This window comes from Dipodomys spectabilis, unplaced genomic scaffold (assembly GCF_019054845.1).
Source record: "Dipodomys spectabilis isolate Male_0828 unplaced genomic scaffold, ASM1905484v1 ptg000067l, whole genome shotgun sequence".
Taxonomy (NCBI): domain Eukaryota; kingdom Metazoa; phylum Chordata; class Mammalia; order Rodentia; family Heteromyidae; genus Dipodomys; species Dipodomys spectabilis.
The window spans coordinates 3347208-3373713 of NW_024870744.1; the positions used below are offsets into that span (position 1 = coordinate 3347208).

The following is a 26506-nucleotide window of genomic DNA, read 5'->3' on the forward strand; positions in this document are numbered from 1 at the left end:
GCCACCCCAGGAGCAGAGGTCGCGGCTGCCAGCTGCCCCGCAGCAAAGCCCAGGAGATTCTCACCCACACTGACCAGCAAGAAGCGGTAAGAGGGGGTGTGGCTCAAGTGGTAGAGCACAGTACTTGAGCCAGAAAGCCAAGTGAGAGCATTAGGTCCTGAGTTCAAGTCCCACTACCAACACACACACACATATACACTCATGAATCCAGGACCACACAGCCAGGAAGGAGCTGAGGTTTTGCAGGGACCCCAGAACCCTGCTCCTTAGCAGCTCCTGCCGGAGGCCTCACCTGTCGGGAGAGACCTCCGCAGGTAGAAAACCAAATGCGCTGGGGCCCACCAGAGAACAGGGGGACAGTGGTGGCCCCGGTTCCCTCAGGTTCATTGCCCGGGGACTCCCCAGAGCTCCTCAAAGCTCCATCTCAGGGAGGGGGCAGCAAGGGCACCTGCCCTCACCGGGAGCTGCTCCCGGAGGCTGGGGTCTGAGGATCGCAGTTCAAAGCCAGCCCGGGCAGGAAAGTCTATGAGACTCTTATCTCCAAGAAACCACCAGAAAACCGGATGTGGCGCTGTGGCTCAAGTGGTAGAGCGCTCGCCTTGAGCTGAAGAACTCAGAGACAGCGCCCAGACCCAAAGCTCAAGCCCCAGGACCAACAACAACAAAAAGCCTGGGTACCAGTGGCTTACACTGTCATCCTAGCTACTGAGGAGGCTGAGATCTGAGGATCGCAGTTCAAAGCCAGCCTGGGCAGGAAAGTCCTTGAGACTCTTATCTCCAATTAACCACCAGAATACCGGAAGTGGTGCTGTGGCTCCAGTGGTAGAGCGCTCGCCTTGAGCTGAAGAGCTCAGGGATGGGGATAGTGCCCAAGCCCAGAGTTCAAGCCCCACAACCGACAAAAAAGCTGGAAGTGGTAGGGCACTGGCCTTGAGCACAAAAGCGCAGAGACAGCGCCCAGGCTCTGAGTTCAAGCCCCAGGGCACTGTACCTGCACGCATGCAGGCGTGCGTGCACACACACACACACACACACACACACACACAAGAATGCTTCCAGTGCTTCCGGTGTGTGGCTCTCTCTGTTCTCCCAAGAGCCCCTGTGACCTCAGCATGACCCGGGCAGGTGGGCTGGGAGGGTGTGGGGGAGGGGCAGGAGGGCTGGGGGGGCACAGGCCTTTGCCCCTCCTCCTCCTCCCTTTAGCTGGGCCTGGGCTGGAGGTCGTGGGGAGGTCAGGGAGGAGGGGCAGCTGTGTTGGGGGCCTCTGGAACCCCTTTCTCCCCTCTGGGCCCTCTCCCACAAGCAACTGGGAAGGCTAGTCTGCAGGAGGGAGCATGGAACCAGGCCCGTCCTGAGTGAGTGAGGGGTGCCCAGGGCCCCTCGACGGCACACCAGAACACACCTATGCACACGCCACACCCTGCTTCATTCATTCAACCCCAGGCCTCTGGCAGGGCCCCAGGCCGGGCACTGGGCCCCCAGACAAAGAACCACATTCTTGATGGATGCAGGAATCCTCTTCCAGTTCTTAGCCGGGTGGGGGCTGTCTGGCTCTGAAACTACATTTCCCAGCATTCTATGCAGAGTGGCAACACACCCATGTGACCAGGTTTTGACCAATGGGATGCTGACAGAAGCAATGGTTTGAACCACTTCCTGGGAATTGGCTTGAGAAGACAAGAACACTTCCTTTCCCGCCCCCCTTCTCTTGACCAGACCTTGAGCACAGGGCTGGCGCTGCTGCAGCCATTTTGCCCTGTGAGGCTGGAGCACGTGTGTGTCGAGGGTAGCAGAGCCACAACACAGGAACCCAGGTGCCCAGCGGACGCAGAGCCCCAGTCCCCGCCCTGGAACCTGTATTTACCCTGGGCAAAACTGGAAACTTTTTTCTCGGTCGCGGGGCTTGAACTCTGGGCCTGGACTCTGTCCCTGAGCTCTTTAGCTCAAGGCTACTGCTCTACCACGCGAGCCACAGCGTCATGTACGGTTTCTGGTGGTTCACTGGAGATAACAGTCTCACGGACTTTCCTGCTGGGGCTGGCTTTGAACCTTGGTCTTCAGATCTCAGCCTCCTGAGTAGCTAGGATGACAGGTGTGAGCCACCAATGCCCAGCTTGTAAACTTCTGGTTTCAACTCCGGTGACCGGCTGGGGATGTAGCAGGGAGTGGCTGGGGGCGGGCGGGGCCCGGGCAGGTAGGAGGGGCTCAGCTGTGCCTGCCAGTTAGAGGCCCCACTGGGCCTCACCGGGCCCTGCGGTGGAGCCTGGGGAGGCCGCTGCCCTCTGAGACCAAGTGCTGGGCAAGCAGCAGACACATAGTAGGCCGTCAGGACACAGAGTAGGTCTCCACAGCAGCGCTCTGGTGGGAGCCAGACCCGGAACGAGGGGCGTGTCCTGGGAGGGCAGCGGGTCTTCAGGGGCTTCTCACAGGCTGCGGGAAGAAGCGCATTGTGAATTGTCGCCCCTTCTGCTCCCCTAACTCAGGGCCATGCCCTCCCCCCGTGCCCCCAGGGCACCTGCTGTCTCTGGGCTGGGGTCCCTCAGGCCCCCGGAAGCCCGGCACCCTTGCCGCCCCTGCCCCAAGCCTCGCTGCACCCCAGCCGCCCGCCAGCAGCAGCACGGCCTCTGCCCACGGGCCTCTGCCCACGGGCTGCACTGTTCTCCCTGGCTTTCGGTCTCTTCCTCCGGGAAGTCTTCCCTGTGGTCTGTGACGGGTCAGGTCTGCTTTTGCCGCCACTTAAAGGCAAGTCCTCCAGTCCCGGATGGCCCGCTGAGCTTCTCCAGGGCCCAGCTCATAGTAGATGCTCAATTAACATTGTTCATGGAGAAGAGCTCGGGGCCTGGGCGCTGTCCCTGGGCTTTATTGCGCAAGTCTAGTGCTCTACTTGAGCCCCAGCTCCACTTTTGGCTTTTTGGCGGTTAACTGGAGATAAGAGTCTCCCCGACTGTCCTAAAGCCCAAGGCTGGCTTTGAACTGGGGTTCTCAGATCTCAGTCTCCTGAGTAGTTGGGATTACAGGCGTGAGCCACCTGTCCTGCTCCTGGGGGTCTTGTCCTGGGCCTGCGGCTGGGGGGGGCCGTGGGGGGGCAGGGGGAGGGGAGACGGAGCATCAGCTTCTGGATCCCCACTCCTGAAGCTCCCGGGTCCCCCAGTGCGTGTCTGGGCGGCTCGGGCTGGGGCAGCCTGAGGTCCCCAGGGCTTCCAGCTTCACCGAGGCCAGGATGAGCTCAGGGAGGTTCGCAGTAAGTTCCAACACCCTCCCCCAGAAAAGGGGGGGACAGAGGGCACCGTGGGGAGGGAACTGTGGGTGGAAGGAAGCCAAGGGTGAGTTGGGGGCAGCCGTGGGGGAGAGGGGACCATAATTACTGCCTGGCCAGGAGACGGGCTGGAGGGGGTGTCTCTGGTCTTCCCACTTCCTGGGGTGTCCTGGGACCCCTGGGGAGGGAGTTGAGAGGTGAGAGGGCTCAGAGGTGGCTGGCGGCTCCCTTCGTCCCCCCCTGGGCCCCCACAGACCTGGGGGGTGCAGGGCCACTGGTCCCCACCGGCCCCAGCCAGCCGCTGCCGGCTGCGTGGCCCCGCCCCTCCTGTCTGCGCCCAGGGCTCAGTGGCGTTAGCAAAGGTCCTGGGGCCGCTGAGGTTAGTGGTGGAGAGCTGAGGGGGATGGGATGGCTCTAGGTGTCCCCTTCTCTGGTCTCCTTAGAGCAGGGGAAGGGGGGGACAGTGGCCAGGGACCCCCACTGTCTCCAGCAGTGGCGCCCTCTCCCCCTCACACCAGGTGCCGTCTCCAGAGGCTGTGGGCGCAGCGGGAGCCGGCTGTGTTGGCCCCACCTTACAGAGTTGTTTTGTGTAGGACTGGGGGGGGGCTGCCCTGCCCCCCCCCCCGGGGACCCCTAGCTGGGAAGGGCTGCAGTGATGCTTGGTATGCAGCAGAGAAACTGAGGCTTCAGAGGTGACCTGTGCTGTGGGGCCCAAACTCTGGGCCCGAGCGCTGCTCTTCAGCTCAAGGCAAGCGCTCTACCACTTGAGCCACAGCGCCACTTCCAGTTTTCTGGTGGTTCATTGGAGATAGGAGTCTCACGGACTTTCCTGCCCGGGCCGGCTTTGAACCGCGATCCTCAGCTCTCAGCCTCCTGAGTGGCTGCGATGACAGGCGGGAGCCACGGGCGCCGGCTCAGCCTGGGAAGGGGCTCCTGCGCTTCCTCTGCGGGGCTTTGACCAAAACAAGGCCTTGGGTAAGGCGGAGGCCGGGCTCCCAGCGCCCCAGGCCCGGCCCGGCGCCCGCCACCCGCAGACGCCAGCCGGAAAATCAGATAATGAAGGAAGCCAAGCACCGTGACATGAAACCCAGAGTGGGAAGCCATCGGAGCTGGGGCGCCCCGCCTGCAGGCCAGGGAAACTGAGGCCTGGAGCCAGGTGGGAGATGCGTCGGGCTGGGTGGGCGCTCCGGGGGCTCCTGCTGCTACCCTGGCTTTCTCCCCTCAAGGCTGGTGCTCTATCCCGTGAGCCACAGCTCCACTTGTTTTTTTGTCTGGTTCGTTGGAGATAAGAGTTTTGTGACTTTCCTGTCTGGGCTGGCTTTGAACTGTGATCCTCAGATCTCAGCTTCCCAGTAGCCCGGTTGTGCTAGGAGGCACGCCACGGGCCAGATAAGCCATTCAGGAGGAGTCTGGGAGGCCTCCTGGAAGGCAGGGGTGTGCAAAGGTCCTGGGGCACAAAAGGGAGGCTGGGCCCCTGCAGAGATGGGAGGGGCAGAGCCCCTGGGCCCGGTGGGTGGTGCTCTTTGGGGGTGAAGGGGCCCGGGCAGCCTGCAGCACCTCTCTTTAGGGGCTCAGCACTGCCCTGGGCAGAGGGGGAGACACCTAAGCCAGAGAGGGGAGATCAAAAGGGGAAATTTGCAAGTTAGATTTGCGAATGCCAGGAGAGCCCCAAAGCTGTCAGCCTTGGTGTTACAGCTTGACTCCACACAGGCCGGAGCCCCTGCTGGACCCTAGGACAGAGTCCCCCCTCCCCTGCCTTCCATCTGGCTCCCCTGCCTGACTCGTCTCTTCTAGAAGGTTCTGTGGGCAGGGTTGGGCTGTTCTTCCTGAGAGAGAGCTGGTTATGGAGTTCGAAGCCATCCTTGTCCATGCCTGGGGGGGGGAGGGAGGGAGAGGGGGACACAGGCACTGCAGGGAGGGGCCCCGCCGACTGCGGCTCCCCACGGTGGAGTCAGCCCCCCCAAGCTCCAGGCAGAACTTCGGAAGGGCCTTGCCTGCCTCCCAGGGTCACCCCCGTTCAGGCCTGGCTGGAGTGTGCACACTGCGTGTGTGCGCGCGTGCGTGTGTGCCCGTGCGCGTGCGTGTGCGTGTGTGTGTGTGCGCGTGCGTGTGCGCGCGTGTGCGTGTGTGCCCGTGCGCGTGCGTGTGCGCGTGCACCCTGGGCGTTCATGTCGGTGAGGGCTGCAAAGCCTGCAGAGCATCGGCTCAGATCCTGGCTCAGCCACTTCCCAGCTCCACTTCTGACTTTTTGGGGTTCATTGGAGAGAAGAGTCCCGGACTTTTCCTGCCTGGGCTGACTTCACACTGCGACCCTCAGATCTCAGCGCCTGAGTGGCTATGATGACACGTGTGAGCTACTGGCGCCCGGCTTCAGGAGACTTTTGAGGGGTGGCGCGGCACCGCCAGGCCAGGTGACAGCCTGGGCCCCCCAGCCGCACCCCTGCTCCAGGGAAAGACCACAGCCCCACCCAGCGCCCACCGAGGCCGGTCCCCACCGCCGCCCTGACGCACGGGGAGGCGGGGTAAGGGGGGGTCTTGGGGGTCAAAGTCGGGCTCCATCTGGCTTGGAGAGAGCTGGTGTTTTGAAAAAGCAGCCGCCCCACCTCAGAGGCCGCAAGGAGCTGAGGGAGCCTCCGGCCCGCAGCGGGGCGCACAGCCCCGGGCCCCAACCCCGAGGTGAGCCCAAGCCCCGAGAAGCGGGGTTCCCAGGCCGGTGATGCCGAACCCGTCCGGCCCGGGCCGGGCCCTGTGGCTGGCGGAAATCCCGGCGGGCTTCCCGGCTGCGGCGCGGCGCGGGCGCACCCCGGCATCCCCGCATCGCCCCCGCGCCGGGCTCCGGGCGGCCGCGGTGACCGAGCCCCACAGGTGGGCGCTGGGCAGCCCGGCGGGTGGTGGGGCGCTGCGGGCCGTGTTTTGGGGACCCCCATCGCCCCAGGCCCCCCCAGCGCGCCTCCGCCCGGGCCACGGCCCCTGGGCAGCGGGGGGGCAGGCAGGCCGGGCGGGGCCGGGCTCAGCCGGGCCCCGGGTCCCCCGCGCCCGCCGGCCAAGGTTCCGCACCGGCCCGGGACGCCGAGTTTCGGCGGCGCAAAGCCGGGCCAACACTGCCCCCGCGTGGCGGCGCCGGGCGCTGCAGCCGCGGCCCGCGGGGAAACTGAGGCGCGGGCGCCGGGGTGGGGCCCAGAGCTGCGCCCAGGGGCGACGGGCACCGCCCGCCCCGGTCCCGGGCTCCATGCGCCCCACCCCCGCCGGGATGCGGGGCCCAGGGCCACTCACACCTGCAAGCCCAGCTACTCGGGAGGCTGAGCGCTGAGGACCGCGGTTCAAAGCCAGCCCGAGCAGGAAAGGCCGTGAGACTCTTATTTCCAATAAACCAGCAGAAAACCGGAAGTGGTGCGTGGCTCAAGCGGTAGAGCGCTGGCCTTGAGCACTAAGAGGCTCAGGGACAGCGCCCAGGCCCTGAGTTCAAGGCCCAGGACACACACACACACACACACACACACACACACACACACACACACACACACACGAGAGAGGCCGGGCCCACAACTGTCTAGCGTTGAGCCCAGGTGTGGCAGACCCTAACCCAGCACTGGTGTGGTGTGGTGGTGGCTGGGTCTGGGTGGTGCAGCCCACAGATGACCTGGGGCAGTGTGGATTTGAACTCATGACCCGGGGCAGTGTGGATTTGAACTCATGACCCGGGGCAGTGTGGATTTGAACTCATGACCCGGGGCAGTGTGGATTTGAACTCATGACCTGGGGCAGTGTGGATTTGAACTCATGACTGGGGCAGTGTGGATTTGAACTCATGACGGGGCAGTGTGGATTTGAACTCATGACCCGGGGCAGTGTGGATTTGGACGCAGCACCTCAGCCCTCGCCCACCAGATCTCCATCCCAGACACAGCAGCTCGGAGCCTGGTCCCGGCCAACCCAAGCTCAAGGCTGTGTGGGGTGGGGTGTGTGTGTGGGGGTTTCCCACCATCCAGGAAGAAGGTGCCCTGGGCCCCCAAACCCCAGCCTCATCAGCGCCCCCAAGAACCTCTGGAGACCCCAAGTCAGGTTTGGTGAGACCCACGCGGGTGGTGTATTTATTGGTGGGGTGCAGCGGGGCCGGGGGCCGGCGGGGCTGGGGGGCAGTCCTCACCCAGCCCGCACTGCCCGCGCCTCCCTACAGCCGGCTGCGCCTCAGGAGAGACTGAAGCACCAAGCTGGGCAGGAAGGGCTCCTGGGGGGCGAGAAGGGGGACCGGATGGGCTGTGAGGCCCCCAGGCCCCCTGCGCCCCAAGAGGATCCATCCCGGGGGGGCTGGCACTGGCCAGCCCCATTCTCCACCAGGAAGGTGGGCTGGGTTTGAACCTGGGCCCGGCTCCCCAGCGCCCGGGGCCGTTCCAGGGGGGCTGGTGCTCACCTGCTTGTGGGTGCAGGAGCAGGGTGCTGGGGACCTCCGACCCAGGGTGCCGTAGGCGTCCAGGAAGGTTTTGTAGTCCCCCCGCGGTCTGGACGTGCTGGCTCTGGCAACGAAGGGCAGGCAGGCGTGCAGGGAGGCGTTAGAGCGGTGGCGCTGCGGCTCCTGGGCGGGTCTAGGGGAGAGGGAGCCGGTGAACCCCCCCCCCCCCCCGCCCCCCGGGGCTGGAGGGCGCCCCCAGCCCCTCCCTCAGCCTCACACGCCAGTGCGCTCCCAGGACGAGCTGCTGCTGCCCATGGCTTCTTTGAGTCTGGGGTACACAGCCTTGGGCAGACTCTCCAGCCACTTCCCCACGTTCCGCAACACCCGCTCCGGCACAGAACCTTCTGGAAGCGTGCTTGGCTCTTCCTCGAAGATGTTCCTGTGGACTGCAGGGAGAGAAGGCCCGACTGAGTTCCTAGCTGGGGGGGAGGGGGGGTCAGCACCCTCCCTGCCAGCCCTCCCCCCTTCCCCTCCCCCTCCTCTCCCTCCTCTTCTCCCCCCCAAGGCCAGGCAGAGCCTGTCTCCATGGCAACGCCAGGCTCCCCAGTGCCTTCTGGGAAAGCTTGGGCTTAAAAACATGTCTGCCATCCTTACCAAAGCGGTGGCCTCACCCCAATATCTGCACTTGCATCCAGCCCAGCGCGGGGCCCTGGCCCGAAGGGGGAGCAGGGCACCCACTATGGAGCCCAGAGGTGACACTCAAGAAGCCCAGGGCCCGGGAGGAGGGACGCCAGGCTGGGCCGCTCCCCCGGGCCCAGGGCCGCTCAAGAGCCGGGTCCCCGCCTCACGTCCCCCTACTCCTGCAGCAGGTCCTTCTTACCGCCCCAGAAACGGGCCGGAAACCCCAGCTCAGGCCCCTCCAGGGCCCCGGCATCCTGTGCCGGCAGTGTGGCTGCGCTGCCCAATGCAGAGCCGCAGGCCGGGCCCGGGAGCCCTGGGCCCTGTGTGTGTGTGTCTGTGTGTGTGTCATCTGTCTGTCTGTCTGTCAGTGTGTCAGTGTGTCAAGGCCCAGCCAGGCCAGGCCTCCACTGCCTTCTCCACCACCCTGGCTGTCAGCTGTCAGAGGCCTAAAGATCGCCCTGGCCCCCGAGGGCTGAGTGCAAGTTCTGCCTGGGCCCTGGAGGCGCAGGGCGCCATCTCTTCTTCCCGACCATACCGGGCATCTCCCCGCAGACGTGGGAGGAACATGCTTCTGGAAGTTTCCGTGGGCAACGTATTGCCCTGGGCGGAGCGGAGATTGTTTCTCCTTGGGCCTCACTACTGTGTGTGTGCGCGCGTGTGTGTGCGCGCGTGTGTGTGCGCGTGTGCGCAATCTCAGCCTTGAACTCACCATCAGTCACCTGTATCCTCTGGGCAGGGGGTCCGGGCCGTTCCGGGCCTGGAGCCCTGGCTTCTGCCCGTGCCGAGATGGCCGTCAGGGTCCCAGTTCCTTACCGGCACAGTTGCGCTCCCAGTATCTGCGCTCTGAGTCCCGCAGGGTCTCATCCTCAAACCGCACCCGGAACGGGCAGTAGCGTCGGTGGCGGGGGGCAGTGCCCTCCCCGGGGCTGGGGATCTGGACAGTGTTGATCCTGGGTACCTGTGAGCCTTGCAGCCTGCCGAGAGAGTGGGAGAGCGCAGCCTGAGCCCCAGAACCGCAACAACACGTGCAGACCAGGGCTGGAGGTGAGGACGTGGACAGGTGGCCTGGTCTGGCCTGCAGGCCAGGGCCTGGGACAGCGGGAGTCACGGCGGCCCAGCTGAGTGCTTCCCGCTGCTGGTGGGCCGGGGCACCACACCCACAAGGCCCATTTTTTTTTTTTTGTCGGTCGTGGGGCTTGAACTCTGGGCCTGGGCGCTGTCCCTCAGCTCTTCAGCTCAAGGCGAGCGCTCTACCACTTGAGCCACAGTGCCACTTCCGGTTTTCTGGTGGTTTATTGGAGATAGGAGTCTCACGGTCTCTCCTGCCCGGGCTGGCTTTGAACCATGATCCTCAGATCTCAGCCTCCTGAGTAGCTAGGATTACAGGCTTGAGCCACCAGAGCCCGGCCAACACAAGGCCCATTTTATAGATGAGGAAACTGAGGTGTGGAGGCTTTCCCAGCGGGGAAGGGCTGGGTCCCAGACAGCCAACACTCAGAACCAACAAGCAAGCAGCAAAGAGCCCGTGCGCCCAGGCCCACGCAGCTTTCCGAGCTTTCTCTTGTGAGCCTGTTTCCTTGGCCAGTGATGGAGACCAGCTCCACCCCTGAACAGGGCCGGGAAGGGATGGAACATGCCATAGGTATAGATATGTCCTACTAAAACAGTACTCGTGGTCACGCCTGTAATCCTAGCTACTCAGGAGGCTGAGCTCTGGAGATTGTGGTTCAAAGCCAGCCTGGACAGAAACGTCCAGGAGAATCTTATTTCCAGTGAACCAGCAGGAAAAAAAAATCAGAACCGGGGGTGTGGCTCAAGTGATAGAGGGCCAACCTTGAGTAGAAAGAGCCAATCGAGAAGCCTGAGGCCCTGAGTTCTGCCCCAGTACACACACACACACACACACACACACACACACACACACACACACACACACACACAGTGTAGCTGTTCTGCTTATGTTAATGATACAATTGTTTCACTTATTGTTAAATTTCAGTCTCAAGGGTCCCCCGTGGCTCTGTCACTCCAAAATGGCACCTCAGATGACATCAGCTACACACGTTTCCTCTGTCGCTGCCCATTTGCCCCGCCACACCTTTGTGCAGCTGCACAGGGGACACAGCCCCACTACAGGGAGAGGGCCAAGGCCTGCTGCTGAGCCAGGCAAAGGCATTCATTCCTCAGCTCTGCTGCCAGTTGGAGACTGACATCTCCACCCAGGGAGGAGGGCTGGAGCCCAGGCTAGGGCACCCCAGGGTCCCCCAGGGCCGATCAGGGAATCTCACATACATGTAGGGCAAGCTTGAGCTCTACTCTGGGCCATCATGGTGTCTACCTGGAACACTGTGCTGGGAAGGTTCTGTGCTATGATCTGTTAATAATGTCTGCCATGGTACAAGAGCAGGAAGGATTGTAAGCGATTTGTAATGTCTGCCATGATACAGGAGCAGAAAGAATGGTATGTGACTAGTAATGTCTGCCATGGCATGGGAGCAGGAAGAATGGTATGTGATTTATTTATGCTGTTGTCTAACCTCATGGGCAGAGATCCTCACTCTTCACCTCTCCTTCAGTCTGGACGAAATGGTTCCTGGCTTATTTCTCCCCTCTGTTAAGAAGTTTGGTATCTAGTCCCAAAGAAACCCTACTGCAGGCAGGTGCTCTACTGATGAGCTGCTCTTCCAGCCCTGAATTCTGCTGTTTTGACCCACCCCTACCCTTGGGACTGAGGTTGAACAAAGAAACTTGAGCTTGCTAGACTGGCACGCTACCACTTGAGCCATCCATGTCTCTGTTTTCTGTTGGTTAGGGCCGTGCTTTCTGCCAGGTCATGCACCCAAACTCTGATCTGTTTACTTTAGGCTCATTTGCTGGGATTACAGACTAAATCACTGGTACCCTGCTTGCTAATTGTTATTATTATTATTTTGGGTCCGGTAGTTGGGCCTGAACCCTGGGCCTGGGCGCTGTCCCTCAGCTCTTCAGCTCAAGGCTAGTGCTCTACCACTTGAGCCACAGCACCACTCCCGGCTTTTTCTTTTTGCTTATGTGGTGCTGAGGAATCGAACCCAGGGCCTCATAATGCAAGGCAAGCACTCTACCACTGAGCCGCCTTCCCAGCCCCTTGCTAATTATTTCTGAGGTAGGGTTTCCTTCCTGCCCAGGCGTGCACTGGACTGAATCCACCTGTGAGGGCTTCCTGCCAACTGGGATGTCGGGACCACTGGTGTCCAGCTTTCCTCTGCTGAGGCAGGGTTTTAAGGCCTTTTCTGCCTGAGCTGGCTTGGAGCCACAACTGTCCAATCTCAGCTTCCCACGTGGCTGAGGGTGACAGGAACACCTCACCCCACCCAAGGATCAAGATCCTGAACTTTTTTCTACCCAGGCTGGATTCAAACTGCGATCCTCCTATCTTAGCCTCCCCAGTAACTAGGATTCCAGCCTGAGCCGCAGGTGCCCAGCTTGCCTCCATCCTTTGCTTTATTTTACTTTTAGTAAAATGTAATGAAAGTTGGAAAAAGAAGGGTATGAAGGAGAGTAGGAAGGGGAAAAAAAAAACCCGGAGGACTGGTGTGGGCAGGTTGATGGTGGACAGACTGGCGGAAGAATAACACAATCTGAATAGAAGAACTGAAGGGCAGGTGAGCGGGCACGTGGATTTCTGGATGGTTCTTTTACAAGACCCAGAGTGTCCTGGGTTTGCAGGTGGATGGCGTTATAGTTTGGCGGATGCCAGGATGCGTGGACGGATGGGAGCGTGGAAGGTTGCGCAGGCCTGAGCGCGCAGGGATGCGGGAGTGCGGGGTTCGGGCGGGACTGGCTGGCGGGCTAGCTCAGGGTGGGGGCCGGAAGCCAGGGGAGGGACCCCCGCCCCCCCACTCACAGGTTGCCCTTTTTCAGGCGGTCGCCCGTCATTCGGCCCAGCGCGGGCTGCGGGTGCGGGTGGCCGGGCGGCAGGTGGTGGAAATGGGTCGGGTGGTGCCTGCAAGACAGAGGCGGCGGCTTGGGCGGCGCCCGAGGGGGCCGGGCCCCCGCCCGCCGGGGCGCCGCACTCACCACAGGTCGGGCAGGAAGGGGCAGGTGGGGCACTGGGGGCTCCGGCTGCCCGCGGGGGCTCCGCCCTGGCCGCATGTCTGTGCTGAGAGCCGGGGAGGAGGGGGGGGCGCGTCAGGGCGGGCGGGGCGCGGCCGGCGCCGGGGCCCGGGGGCGCCGGGCGGGGCGGGGCGGGCGGGCCCGCGGGGAGCCGGGGGCCCGGGGCGCCGGGCGCGCGGCGGGGGCCCGGCCGCGTCCCCCCGCCCCGCCCCGCCGCCGCCGCCGGCCTCGCGCTGCGGCCCCGCGCCGTCGGCGCACTTGGCCTGCAGCTCCCGCAGGAAGTCCTGGAACTTGCTGGGCAGAAGCTCGCCCAGAAGCCCGCCCAGGGAGTCGGGGGGCTGCCAGGGCTCCCCGGACCACGACCGCGACCCCCGGGGGCCGCCGGCCCAGCGCAGCGGCGGCAGCCGGGACCGGGCCGCGGGGCGCCCGCCGCCCGCCCGGGGCTCGGGGTCGCGGTCCCGCCACCACGCGCCGCCCGCACCTGGCGGCCCCCGCGGCTCGGGCGCGACCAGCTCGGGCAGCAGCGGGGTTCTCCACGGGCCCGCGCGGGGGCCCCGCTCCTGGGCCGGCGGGCCGGGCGCGCGCCGGGCCATGCTCAGCGGCGGGCGCGGGGCAGCGGCGGCCGGCGCGGGCGCGCGGCGGCGGCGCGGGGCGGCGCGCGGGCCATGGCGCCGGACGCGCGGTGTGCGGGCTCGGGGCCCCCGGCGCGGCCGCGGCGCGCCCGGCCCCGGCCCGGCCTCTGTGTCCTCACCGTGGGGACCGTGACGGGGCTGTGACGTCCGCCGGGCGCCCGGGGCAGCCGCGCCCCGCCGCCGGCCCAGCGGACGGCGATCCGCCCCACCGGACCCGAATACAGCACGGGGACCGTGGGCCGGAGCGAGAGCGCCCGCCTCGCGTGCACGAGGCCCCGGGTTCGAGTCCTCAGCACCACATACACAGAAAAGGCCGTGGCGGCGCCGTGGCTCAGGCGGTAGGGCGCCCGCCTGGAGCACAGGGAGGCTCCGGGACGGCGCCCAGGCCCGGGGGTCGGGCCCCAGGGCTGCAAAACAAAACAGAATTCCCGGTTATCCTGGAGCCTGATCGCCGCGTGACTCCCGGGTCGGCGCTGCAGCCGGGGGCGAACCCGGGACCCACGGCCGCTCGGAGCCACAGAGGGGGCGCGCGCCCCCCGGTGGGCAGGCCGAGCAGCGCGGGGCGGACGCGCGCCCCCCGGTGGGCAGGCCGAGCAGCGCGGGGCGGACGCGCGCCCTCTGGTGGACAAGCGGAGCAGCAGCGTGCAGTGAACTGCACCTGGTGGACAGGCCGAGCAGCGATGAGTTAACGCGCGCCCCCTGGTGGACAGGTGGAGCAGCGCAAGGCAGACGCGCGCCCTCTGGTGGACAAGCGGAGCAGCGTGCAGTGAACTGCACCTGGTGGACAGGCCGAGCAGCGATGAGTGCACGCGTGCCCCCTGGTGGACAGGTGGAGCATTGAAGGGCAAACGCGCGCCCCCTGGTGGACATGCGGAGCAGTGCAGAACGGACACGCGCCCCCTCGTGGGCAGAGTGAGCAATGCGGGACATGTCGAGCAGCGCAGAACCGATACGTGCTCCCTGGCAGATAGGTCCAACCCCACAGGTCACGGAGTGAATGTTCCCTCCCTGGTGCACAGGCCGAGCAGCGCTGAGCGAACTCCCGCCCCCTGGTGGGCATGCGGAACAGTGCAGAGTGGACGCGCGCCCCCTGGTGGACAGGCCGAGCAGCGCGGAGTGAACTGCACCTGGTGGACAGGCAGAGCAGCGGTGAGTTAACGCGCGCCCCCTGGTGGACAGGCCGAGCAGCACTGGACAGACGCGTCCCCCCTGGAGCAAAAGTTCTCCCCTTGGTGGAGGGGCCCAGCAGTGTCCTGCAGTCACCCTGAGTCAAGCTGTAACTAGGAAGCCTGCGCCCCCAGCCACGTGACTGCCCGACCCCTCCAGCCTCCACTGTACAGATGCAGAGGCAATGGGTCTGGCAGAAGCCCAGGACCGCCTGCACCTCCATGGAATCTGCCAGCCCAGATAGAGCGCTTTGAACCAACATCCCCTTGGGAGGCTGAGCTCCAGGGCCCGCGCCCCCGCACGCCCTCATGCCCAGGCCCAGGTCAGCTCTGACCCAGCGCTTGGGAAGTGGTACACTCACTGTGTCTGGATTTTGGGGAGAGGCCGCTAAAGATTCCGTGAGTTTTGGACCTCTGAGCAGGTGGGCCAGCCCTTCGGAGAGCCTCATCTTCCTGTCTGTCCCCTCCCTGCTGCCAAGGGGCCTCTTCTGATCCATTGTGATCTGCACATCACCCACAGTCACTGCTAGGCAGAGGTCAGGAGATGCCCTGGGATGCCTGGTTAGGGCAGCTATGCCCAGGCCAGGGAAGGGCTCAGCTTCCTCCACTCGGGAAGACAGAGGGGGAATGGTGTGTGGGTGGTGTTTTGTGGGCAGCTCTAGAGGAGCTGAAGGCGTTGTCACTAGGTGTCTAGGGTAAGCTGTTACCATGGCTCACACCTATAATCGTATCCTAGCTACTCAGGAGGCTGAGATCTGAGGATCATGGTTCAAAAGCATCCTGGGAAGAGAAATCCCTGAGATCCTTAACTCTTTTTTTTTTTTGTCAGTCATGGGGGCTTGAACTCTGGGCCTGGGCGCTGTCCCTCAGCTCTTCAGCTCAAGGCGAGCGCTCTACCACTTGAGCTACAGCACCACTTCCGGTTTTCTGGTGGTTTATTGGAGATAGGAGTCTCACGGTCTCTCCTGCCCGGGCTGGCTTTGAACCGCGATCCTCAGATCTCAGCCTCCTGAGTAGCTAGGATTACAGGCGTGAGCCACCAGCGCCCAGCCTAGACCCTTAACTCTTAACCATCAAAAAATCTGAAAGTTATATCTCTGGGTCAAGTGGTAGAGCACCCGCCTCGAGCACACTCAGGGACTGTGACCAGGCCCTGAATTCAAGCTCCAGAACACACACACACACACACACACACACACACACACACACACACACACACAAAGAGACTTTTCCAAATTACAGAGTTTTAGCCTGGCAGAGGCATACAAAAGATAATTTGTTTTCTAGAAAGTTCCTCAGCAGGAATGAAAGAACATAATTCCTTTGGCAATTAGAATAATGAGTGAGGAAGCTAGGAAGTTTTGAATTTCACGTATGAGACAGTGTGTGCATGTGTAATTTCTGGTGGGGATTTAAAACATGGGTGAAGGCTACCAGAGCAACCAGATGACATCTGAAGAGCCCTCTAACCCTTGTCTTCCCTCCCTTCCTTCCTACCCCCAAGACTGAGTAGCTAACACTTTTGCTCATTGGCTAGCACTCTATTAATTAAGCCAGGACTCCACCAGGATGTGACCTCGGAGGAGGGAGCAGGTGACTGCTTCCAGGTGTGCCAGTTACCTAGGTAATGCAGGTACTGGGTGGAGACTAATGCAGGAGGTGGGGAGGGCAGGGCCTGGCCCAGGGCAGCAGGCCTTACATTAACCCCCAGCCCTTGCATTCCACACACATTCACTGGGCAAGTCCTAAGGGCTAGGCTTGAGAATTCAAAGGTCTACGTGAGCAGCTTGGAGGTCCACTAGCCATGCCTGGAAAGGCCTTGGAGCTTGGCAGTGGAAGTAGGGTAGAGGGTAGAGATGGGTTTGGATCTGAGGGGGATTCCTAAAAAGGATTCTAGACACTCTTGGGATCTAGAAAGATGTAAAATGAAGCCTGTAAAAGGAGTCAGTCCAGACAATAATGTGATCTAGAAATAGTCCAGAAAGTATGGCAACTTATGTATACATGAACTGAAATGCTGAAGGAGCTTTTTACCCCCGTCATCTAAATCCTCGTAGATGAAAGGAAACATTCACTGGGTGTCATAGTGCATGCCTATAATTCCAGCCCTCAGAGGCTAAAACCTGGGTAACTTATTGAAACCCTGACCAAAACAAAACAAAAACCAAGCAAAGAAAACAAAAACAACAACAACAAAAAACCCCAGACAAACCAACCACTGCCTGTGTGCACTGCCCAGAGGAAGGCATTTGTACATTCAACACTAACATGTTAGTCTAGGGACTGTCAGCTCACTTAAGATGAATGCTGTCATAATTGCTTGCATTCCCTAAAAAGCTGTTGAAAGTGCTGGGCTAAAGGTTGGACTTACAACACTCTCCACACAGTCCCAGAGCATTGCGGAGCAGGAGAGGAGGCTGAAGCTCAGAGGGTCTACCTACCTGCAAGCTCTCTTCTGTCCACATTATCCCTGCTTCAAGGCCATCCCAGAGCTGGGCACCAGTGGCTCACGCCTGTAATCCTAGCTACTCAAGAGGCTGAGATCTGAGGATCAGGGTTCAAAGCCAGCCAAGGCAGAAAAGCCCATGAAACTCTTATCTCCAGTTAACTACAAAAAGCTGGAAATGGAGGTGTGGCTCAAGTGGTAGAGCAAAATCCTTGAGTGAGAAAAGCTAAGGGACGGCACTCGGACTGTGAGCTGCAGCCCCAGAACTGGCACACGCAGTGAACACCAGCCCAGCGAAGTGTAAGTCTTTAAGAATGGGAACTTGTTTTGCGTACGTGGCCTGGCATCGAAGCAGAGCTACTTGCCTCCCCTCCCCTTCTCCCCGCTTCCTGTCTCGCTTCTTTCTTTGCAGGAATACTAAGTTGCTAACGGAAACGGGTGATTTCGAGCACCGATGGCCAGTTTCCCTCTTCTTTTTTACCCCGTGGGAAACGCATGCAAGGCTGACTTTCAGGAGCCCAGCAGCTCGGCTGGGCGTGGGGCTCACACCTGCAGTCCCAGGCCTGGAAAGCTGGGCAGCCCGGGCTGTACGTCTCCGATAGTACAAGTTGGAGGGGAAAGGCCGGCCGGGCGCGGCGGCTCGCGCCGGTCCGGAGGCTGAGACGGGAGGATCGCGGGTCAAAGCCAGCCATGCGCCAGGGAAAAAGCCCCAAGGGGAGCTGTGGCTCAAGGGAGCGCCAGGCTTCGGGGAAAAAGGCCCGGGGACAGCGCCCGGACCCTGAGTTCGAGCCCAGGGCGGGCCCGCGGGCGCCCGCAACGCGCCTGCGCGCGCCCCGGCTCGGCGCTCCGCCCGGAACCGGAGACGAAGCGGGTTGGCTGCGGCCCGCGGGAAGGGGCGGGGCTAGCCGTCGGGGCGGGTCTTGTGCAGGCCACGCCCCTCGTCGCGTCCGGAAGTGATGTGCGCGGACAAAGACAGCGCGGTGCGAGGCGTCGGGAGTTCCTGCCGTGCCGCGGTGACTCCTGGGTCCTCGCCGCCTCCTCCCGGTCCTGGTACTTCTCCCCGGCTCCCGGGCCCTGCGCGGGTGAGTAGCGGGAGGCGGCCCGAGCGGCGGCCGCCGGCAGCGGCGAGGTCCCGTCCCCAACTGCCCGGTGTCGGGACCCCGCGGGCCGGGAGCCGGGGGCCGGGAGCCGGGGCCGGGGGCCGGGGGCCGGGGCCGGGGGCCGTGCCGGGGCCGGGAGGGCCATGCGGGCCGGGGCCGGGGGCCGGGAGGGCCATGCGGGCCGGGGCCGGGGCCGGGGGGGGCCATGCGGGCCGGGGCCGGGGGCCGGGAGGGCCATGCGGGCCGGGAGCCGGGAGCCGGGGCCGGGGGCCGTGCGGGCCGGGAGCCGGGGCCGGGGGCCGGGAGGGCCATGCGGGCCGGGGCCGGGGGCCGGGGCCGGGAGGGCCATGCGGGCCGGGGGCCGGGGACCGGGGCCGGGAGGGCCATGCGGGCCGGGGGCCGGGGACCGGGGCCGGGAGGGCCATGCGGGCCGGGGGCCGGGGGCCGGGGGCCGGGAGGGCCATGCGGGCCGGGGGCCGGCACAGGGGGGGGGGCCATGCGGGCCGGGGGCCGGGGGGGCCATGCGGGCCGGGGGCCGGGGCCGGGAGGACCATGCGGGCCGGGGGCCGGGGCCGGGAGGACCATGCGGGCCGGGGGCCGGGGCCGGGAGGGCCATGCGGGCCGGGGGCCGGGGGGGCCATGCGGGCCGGGGGCCGGGGCCGGGAGGACCATGCGGGCCGGGGGCCGGGGCCGGGAGGACCATGCGGGCCGGGGGCCGGGGCCGGGAGGGCCATGCGGGCCGGGGGCCGGGGGGGCCATGCGGGCCGGGGGCCGGGGCCGGGAGGACCATGCGGGCCGGGGGCCGGGGCCGGGAGGACCATGCGGGCCGGGGGCCGGGGCCGGGGGGGCCATGCGGGCCGGGGGCCGGGGCCGGGAGGGCCATGCGGGCCGGGGGCCGGCACAGGGGGGGGGCCATGCGGGCCGGGGGCCGGGGGCCGGGAGGACCATGCGGGCCGGGGGCCGGGGCCGGGAGGACCATGCGGGCCGGGGGCCCGGCGTGTGCGCGTCCGGGGAGGGCCCCGCGGGCCGGGGACCCGGGCCTGGGCCGGGACCGCGGGGATCGGGGAGGGGAGGAGGCCTGCCGCTCCGCAGGCTTGGGCCGGGAGCGCGCCCCAGGCGGCAGCAAGCCCCTCCCAGAGCCTCAGTTCCCCTCAGAATCGGGGATGGGGCGAATGCCCCCGGCAGGGCGGACGGCGGGATGCGTGGAGGCCCGGTGCCGAGCCCGGCTCACCGAGCGCCGTTCGGCAGATCCGATTTACTGCGGGCCTGGCCCCAGCCCGGGACGCAGGTGCCGCCCGCACAGCTGTCGTCGGGCGCCCTTGAGGCCTAGGTCAGCCGAGCGGGGCGCCCCGGCGCCCGCGCGGCCTCCAGGCCCGTGGCTGGCTTTGCGGTAGGTCTTGTGCGTGTCACCTGGGCTCGGCCGAGTCAGAGCTGCGGGCCGAGTGTGGGGGTCGAGGCCGCTGCAGGGGTCTGGTCTGTGAACCTCCCCGCCCCCACCCCTCCACCCACCCTGCAGTAACAATCCCCCATCGTCCCCGTGGAATTCACTGACTTCTTCCTACACGCGCGAACACGGGCAGCCCAACCTTGGTGGCTCACATAATCCTAGCTACTCAGGAGGCTGAGATCATGGTTCAAAGCCAGCCCAGGAAGGAAAGTCCATGAGACTCTTTTTTTTTTTTTTTTAGATCTGGTCGTGGGGCCTGAACTCTGGGCCTGGGCGCTGTCCCTCAGCTCTTCAGCTCAAGGCTAGCGCTCTACCACTTGAGCCACAGCGCCACTTCCGGCTTTTTTTGCTTATGTGGTGCTGAGGAATCGAACCCAGGGCCTCAAGCATGCAAGGCAAAAGCTCGACCACTGAGCCACCTTCCCAGCCCCCTCCATGAGACTCTTATATTCTATTCCCCCCCCCCTCAAAAAAAAAAAGCCAGAAGTAGAGCTGTGGCTCAAGTGGTAGAGCGCCAGCCTTAAGGGAAAAAACTAAAGGACAGTTCCCATGTCCTAAGTTCAAGACCAAGTATTGACAGAAAAAGAAAGGTGGGGGGGGGGGCCGAGTGGAGAGAGAATGAGAATGAGAATGAATGTATGTGGCTCTGTGAGGTCCTCCAAGCTTTTCATGTGCACATTTAATCCTCAGGGCTTTGCGGTCCCCTAAATTAGTGCCACTTCCCCAGGTAGAAAGAAGAAACCAAAGAACATTGAAGCTGGGGTGTTCTGGCTGGTCTGGGTGCTATCCCTGAGCTTTTTGCTTGAGGTTAGCACTCTATCACTTGAACGTCTCCACTTGGGTCTTTTTTGGTGGTTAATTGGAAATAGAGTCTCATGGACTTTCCTGCCCGGGCTGCCTTCAAAATGTGATCCTCAGATCTCAGCCTCTGGAATCACTAGAATTACAAATGTGAGCCACCTGTGCCCAGCTTACGATTTCATCTTATTATTATACTTTTAACTCAGTACTGGGGTTTGAATTCACAGTTGCTAGGAAGCCACTCTACCACTTGAGCCACAGCCCTACCCCTTTTTTACCTTTTTTCTTTTTAAATAAATTCTTGTGTTTCTGCCTATGCTGGGCTGGCCCTTGATCTTCCATGTGGTTAGGATGACAGGCATGTACCACCACACCTGCTTGTTAGTTGAGATGAGGGTCTCTACAGAACCGTGATCCCTCCCAATCTCCATATCCCAGGAGGGGGGAACCACGCTTTAAGTTTTATGTTGTTGTTACCATTTGGGGGTTGTTCCCTCCTCTCAGTGTTGGGGAGCCCTGCGTTCTCCTGATCTCCTGTGGTCTGTGCCCATCCACCCGTACTGGAGAACAGGCTCAGCCCCCCTCCCCTCCCTGCCCCAGGCTGCGCACTGCATGGGTGGTCACTCCAGGAAGGCTTTTGCCCCTCCCCTTCCTTTCAGGGTGGTAGTGAGGGTCACTGCAGCCATTCTCTCCCCTGGGTCCTGGGAGAGGGGATGCTAGGTGGCTGCCCAAGTATGGCTGCATGGGGGTGGGGAGGGGGTGAGTGCCAGTCCAGGTGTCCAGCTTGATGCACCCAGGGGTCTTTTCTAGCATGCATGTAGAGCTGCCCTGTCTGCATCTGGCTGACTCCTCCCTGGGTCTTACCTCCCTGGGTCTTACAGGCTCTCACTATGCTTGGAGCGCAGTGTAGGGAGGACTTCCCACTAGAGGGCCTTGGGTGGACAGGTCACCCCCCCCCCCCCCCCAGTGATGCCAGTGAGTGTCCATGGGATTTGCCATTTCCCGCCAGCTGTGCCTCCCCGGCTGCTTCCTGGAATCTGCCTGCTGGTGGGATTCTTGTAAATCACATTATTCTGCAGACCTTGACTTTGGAAGGAATCCAGTTGTAGGGCCTTGAGTAAAGCAAAAAAAAATCCCCTTGTGGGTTCCAGTCACAGTGTTGCCAGTTGGGAATAGTTAAGGCTTTGTCCTTCGTGGGCAACATTGTAGTACTCTTAGTGAGGCTTTATCTCTGGCGCTCTGCTCTTACTTAGCTTTTTTGTATTAGTCTGGTGCTCTGCCACTTGAATCCCACCACCATACCCAGAATTTTGCTGGTGAATTGGAGATAGGAGTCTCACAGATTTTTCTGCCTGGGTTGATAACAAACCTTGCTCCTCAGATCTCGCTTCCTGAGCAGTTAGGATTATGGGCGTGAACCACCTGCACCTGGCCTAGCATTTTCTTTTTTCTTTTTCTTTTTTTTTTTTTTTTGTCGGTCGTGGGGCTTGAACTCTGGGCCTGGGCGCTGTCCCTCAGCTCTTCAGCTCAAGGCGAGCGCTCTACCACTTGAGCTACAGCGCCACTTCTGGTTTTCTGGTGGTTTATTGGAGATAGGAGTCTCACGGTCTCTCCTGCCCGGGCTGACTTTGAACCGCGATCCTCAGATCTCAGCCTCCTGAGTAGCTAGGATTACAGGCGTGAGCCACCAGCGCCCGGCTTGGCCTAGCATTTTCTTAAAGGTGGCAAATGTCTACAGGCATAAGTTCATCCAGGCATTCCTCAGCTACTGATGTAGGAGGAAGCCTGGGCGGGGGGGGGGGGGGGGGGGGCAGACAGGTGAGCAGGGAGAATACCCCATAAGCGTTTGGCCCGTTTGCTCAGGAGTAAACCTTGCCGAGTATGTTGTGTGGGTTAGCAGATGAGTCTCGGGATGTTGCTATCTCTCCAAAGGGCCTCAGTCCAGTGGGGATGTAGGCCTGTGGGCCCTGCCTGGTGGACAGGCCTTAGGAGGGTTTGGGGTGATCATGCTGTCTCTGCCTGCAGGGGCACCTGCTGGCGGGGTGAGGGTGGTTTGAAGGAGGTCTGCGGCCGGGGCATGCTGCCCCGGCGCCCACCCCGCCAGGCCCCCACAGGACACAGCTCAGGCCGGTGGCCCCTCTTGGTGCAGTCGTGGAAAGTTCTCCAGGGCTGTGTGGCCTGCAGCGCAGCCTCGAGGACAGGCACCCCTCCGTGCTTTTGCGCCTGCACCTGCTCACAGCTGGCCACGAGTTTGTGCAGCAGCGTGGCTCGCTCTTCCCCACGCTGAGGCCCTGTGCCGGGGTGAGGCGGGGAATGGGGGACGCCATGTGTGGAACCCAGGTCGCCTTCCTGCTTCCCCACAGGATGGAAGTTCACTGGCTCCAAACCCCTGTACCCAAAGAGTGCCGAGGCAGTGTCTGGACTGATACCAGAATTCAAAGTGGTGAGCTGGGCGCCGGTGGCTCACACGTGCCATCCTAGCTACTCGGGAGGCTGAGATCTGAGGATCACCGTTCGAAGGCAGCCTGGCAGGAAAGCCTGTGAGACTCTTTAAGCCCAATTAACCAACAAAGAAAAAAGAGCCAGTAGTGGAGCTGTGGCTCAGGCGGTAGCAGGCCAGCCTTGAGTCAAAAGCTGGGCACTGGATAGTACCTAGGCTTTGAGAGTTCAAGCCCTAGGACTACCACCCCTGTGAAGAACCCCCCAGTACTGCCAGAAGCAAGATTCCAAAGCGGGGTTCAAGCAGACCCCTGTCTAGATCACAGGCTGGGAGAGAGCTGGGGTGTATTCAGTTCCTTTTCGGGTGCTGGGGAGTGGCTGGGATGAGGACGGAGGCAGCCCCTGTGGGCGGGCCAAGCCCTGGAGAAGGATGCAGTTTGGCTTTCAGAATAGTTGGGGCTTTCCCTGCCTTTGCCTCTCATGGTCTGAAGGCCCATGTGCGCCCACAGCCCTGGTCTGTCTTCTGAAGCCCGTCACTTGGTTCTGGTTTTTTTTTGAGGACTCCTCCCCTCGTATTCCCCACAATTGTTTCTGGATGGCAGTTCCAGGGGCTCTCCACCCACCAGGGGCCCGCAGACGCCACGCTGGCCACAGGGCTCGGAGCTGGGTGTCCCCGAAGTGAGCTTTGAAGAACCGCAGCACCTGCTCTGTGGGGCTGACTTGTAAGGAGGCTGCAAGACAGGAGGGAAACTGAGTCAGGACATGCTGAAGACAGCCACAGGGAGGGAGCGGCCACTTCAGATAGGCAGCTGGAGAAGTTCTGAGGCGACACAAGCCAAGCCCACCTGGTGGGTGAGCTGCCCGCGAGGGAGGGCACCTGGCCTCCACGCGTGTCCATCTGTCTGCTCAGAGTCACCATGCTGATGCTGTGGTCAGAGGCGGGTGCGGTGCTGGGCAGTTAGAGCTGCTAAGGCGCCCCCCCCCCCCCCACTTCTTCCCTGGCCGCCGCCACGCCGCCTCTGGTGTGCACCCTTTAGAGAGCACTCCTCTTGGGCTCCCTTCTCTGAGCTGCTGCGCGTCTACCATTGAGAAAGGCTTCCTCCAGGGCTGGCGTGCAGCTCCGCAGTGGAGCGCTGCTTTCCACGTGCAAAGGCCCTGCCTTCGCCCCTCAGGACCCCAAAAGAACTCCTCCGTCCTGAGTGTGCAGAGTCCTCATTTTTCCTCTGTGTTTGAGCTGCTTCCATTTTCCTGTCTCTCGCTTCAGGCCCTGAGCACCTTGGGCTCGACAGCCAGGCCGCCAGCAGCGTGCATGCCCTGCCAGTGCCCTTGCCTGCCCCTTCTCCTTGGGGTGCTCCCTGCTGTTGGGGTTCTGGATAGCAGCTCCACCTGGCTGCATCCCTGCACGTGGGTAGGGCCAGCCCTGCCCTGAGCTGCTTCTGTGCTCTGAGGTAGAGGAGGGCCTAAGGTCTGCTCAGTCCTCCCAGGTCCACCCCCATGCCCAGACAGAAGGCTGGGGCCCTTGCTTGGGGTCCCTGCCTAGGGTAGCTTCCTTTTCCTTCAAATGTGGATCAGGGGTCTCGATCCTGGGGCCTCAGGTTACAGCTAGGCGTTGCATAGCTATGTCGACTTCTAGATGCCAGGATCTCTTGCTGTGATTGGACGGGAATGTAGGGCACAAGTGCCACCACCTAAGATGCAGAAGCAAGTCTGCGTGTGATAGTGGTTTCCTGGCTCCCAGAGCCTGGCCACCGCAGCCCTGTCCCCGTGACCTTGCTGGGTCCTGACCCAGGCGCTCTTTGGCTTAGGAGTCGCCCTTGCCAGTGCTGTGACAGCGACGCGGCCGGTGCCAGCATGACGAGCGAGCTGATCGAGGATGAGACCCAGTTCTACTCGAAGGCCAAGACCTACTGGAAGCAGATCCCGCCCACGGTGGACGGCATGCTTGGGGGGTATGGCCACATCTCCAACATCGACCTCAGCAGCTCCCGGAAGTTCCTGCAGAGGTTTTTGAGGGTAGGCAGGCCTGATGTCCTCTCCAGGAGAGGCTGAGGCTCTGGTGGCTCCCGAGGGGCAGCGTGGGAGCCATGTCCACCCCACTGCTGGCTCCCACGAGCTGGCAGAGCGCTGGGCTGGGCAGGTGGCAGGACTGAGCCGGTGTGTCTCTGGGGCCTCTCCCACTCTGCCTGCCTGGGGTTTCTGGGGTGCCTCCCTCCCCCTCCTCCCACCATTGTCCCTCCGCCTTGATGCTGTGGAGTTCTTCAGCTCAGAGCTACCGTCTTCCTGGGTCTTGGGAGCTGGGCGATGCATGCCACTTTGAGTGGAAGTTGCCTCCACCGTAGGAAGGCGTGGCCCCCCACGGGCAGGTGCCTGGCCTGACGCGGGTGGGCACGGGGGGAGGGGTCCCCGTGCCATGGCCTCCTCTGCCGTTTAGGAAGGCCCGAATAAGACGGGGACCTCTTGTGCCCTGGACTGCGGTGCGGGCATCGGAAGGATCACCAAGCGGCTGCTCCTGCCGCTCTTCCGAGTGGTGGACATGGTGGACGTGACCGAGGACTTTCTGGCCAAAGCCAAGACCTACCTGGGGGAGGAGGGCAAGCGGGTGAGGAACTACTTCTGCTGTGGGCTGCAGGACTTCAGCCCGGAGCCCGGCTCCTACGACGTCATCTGGATCCAGTGGGTGATAGGTGAGGCTCCCGTGGCCCTCCCCCGCACCCCACCCCTGGCCGCTGCTGGCCCTGGTGCCAAAGTCAGGGCTTAGTTCACCAGAACACCTGCTGGCCACTCAGAGGTGGTTTTTTGTTCTAAAACTTTAAATAGTCAGTGACACTGATTCAAAAGAAGGGAGTTTTCTAAGCCTCGATCTCAGCGCAGCCCAGGTGACCCCTGGCCTGGGCCCCCCTCAGCCTCCTGGTGTGCTGGGGTTATAGTTGGGCTTCACAAGGCCTACCAAGGGTCTGGGGTGGCACTGTGGTTTGAACTCAGGGCCCAGCTGTTGCTTGGCAGGTGCCGACTACTGCAGGTTGTGAAAGCAGGGTGAGGAACTGCTGTCCTGTGCTTCGCTGTTCTGCGCCACACACAGCTGGCCCAGCTGTGGCCGCAGGGAGCCCATGGACGGGGTGGAGGGGGAGTGTGGAGGTCTGGCCAGGCCACACCTGGGAGTTGGCTCCCCACGCTCAGGCTCATGTTCTGTGTGGGCAACTTCTGAGCCATGGCCACCTTCCACGTGACCCAGGGACAGTGGCGCCCAGGAGGCTGGGAGGGAAACAAAATGAGGGAAGAGGGGTGCCTTCAGTGTCACCCTGTAACTACGCCTCTGCACCCCAGGCCACTTGACAGATGAGCACCTGGCTGCGTTCCTGCGGCGCTGCCAGCGTGGCCTGCGCCCCAATGGCATCATCGTCATCAAGGACAACATGGCGCAGGAAGGCGTCATCCTGGACGACGTGGACAGCAGCGTGTGCCGGGACCTCCAGGTGGTCCGCAGGATCATCCGCAGCGCCGGCCTCCGGCTCCTGGCCGAGGAGAGGCAGGAGAACCTTCCGGACGAGATCTACCATGTCTACAGCTTTGCCCTGAGATGAGCCAGGCTGGCAGGGACCGCCAGGGACCAGAGCTAGGGTAGGGGCTGGTAGTGGCAAGGCCCAGGCTCCATGCCAGGGCTCAGAGAGCCAAGCCACTAAATACACTTGTGTGCTGTCCACACACTTAAAAGACTTTTCTTAAAAAGGCCCAGAGGGAGGCAGCGGGGAGGGAGGCGAGTGGGGTTGTGTGGAGGCGCCTGCCCTGCCGCACAGGGGCGGGGCGGGCAGGGGGTGGCAGAGCCCGAGATACTAGGCGCTCCCCTCGTGGAGATGCAGATGCAGACGTCACGCCTCAGGGATGGTGGCCCCCTCTTCGTTGGCTGTGGACTCCTGGGAGGGCAGGAGCCAGGCTGGCTGGTGTCTGGCCCCCCCTCTTCACTATAAATCAGAGGCTCCTCTTTAGCAGGCATTTTTAGTCAATTAAAAGGGGTGAACCTATCTGGTGTGGTACTTCCTGGGGGTGCAAGTCGGG

General features: G+C 62.8%; 2 protein-coding genes across 4 annotated transcripts; one reads left to right on the plus strand and one right to left on the minus strand.

Moving 5' to 3' along the window:
• Nucleotides 1-7408: 7408 nt before the first annotated feature.
• CUNH9orf50 (chromosome unknown C9orf50 homolog) lies at nucleotides 7409-13015 on the minus strand. Its single transcript, XM_042680874.1, has 6 exons — nucleotides 12387-13015; nucleotides 12214-12312; nucleotides 9141-9301; nucleotides 7924-8092; nucleotides 7668-7770; nucleotides 7409-7484 (listed from the first exon to the last, which is right to left on the minus strand). Exons 1-6 carry the CDS (start codon nucleotides 13013-13015, stop codon nucleotides 7428-7430), a joined length of 1218 nt encoding a protein of 405 aa, XP_042536808.1. The 3' UTR covers nucleotides 7409-7427.
• A 4606-nt stretch (nucleotides 13016-17621) lies between these two features.
• Nucleotides 17622-26472, plus strand: Ntmt1 (N-terminal Xaa-Pro-Lys N-methyltransferase 1). Of its 3 annotated transcripts, none has more exons than XM_042681256.1 (4): nucleotides 17622-17748; nucleotides 24258-24466; nucleotides 24885-25137; nucleotides 25778-26472. In XM_042681256.1, exons 2-4 carry the CDS (start codon nucleotides 24305-24307, stop codon nucleotides 26032-26034), a joined length of 672 nt encoding a protein of 223 aa, XP_042537190.1. In that variant the 5' UTR covers nucleotides 17622-17748; nucleotides 24258-24304; the 3' UTR covers nucleotides 26035-26472. The 3 variants fall into 3 exon arrangements, with proteins under 3 accessions (XP_042537190.1, XP_042537188.1, XP_042537189.1); XM_042681254.1 differs by having other exon boundaries at nucleotides 24259-24402; nucleotides 24889-25137; XM_042681255.1 differs by lacking the exon at nucleotides 17622-17748 and having other exon boundaries at nucleotides 24320-24402.
• Nucleotides 26473-26506: the final 34 nt, after the last annotated feature.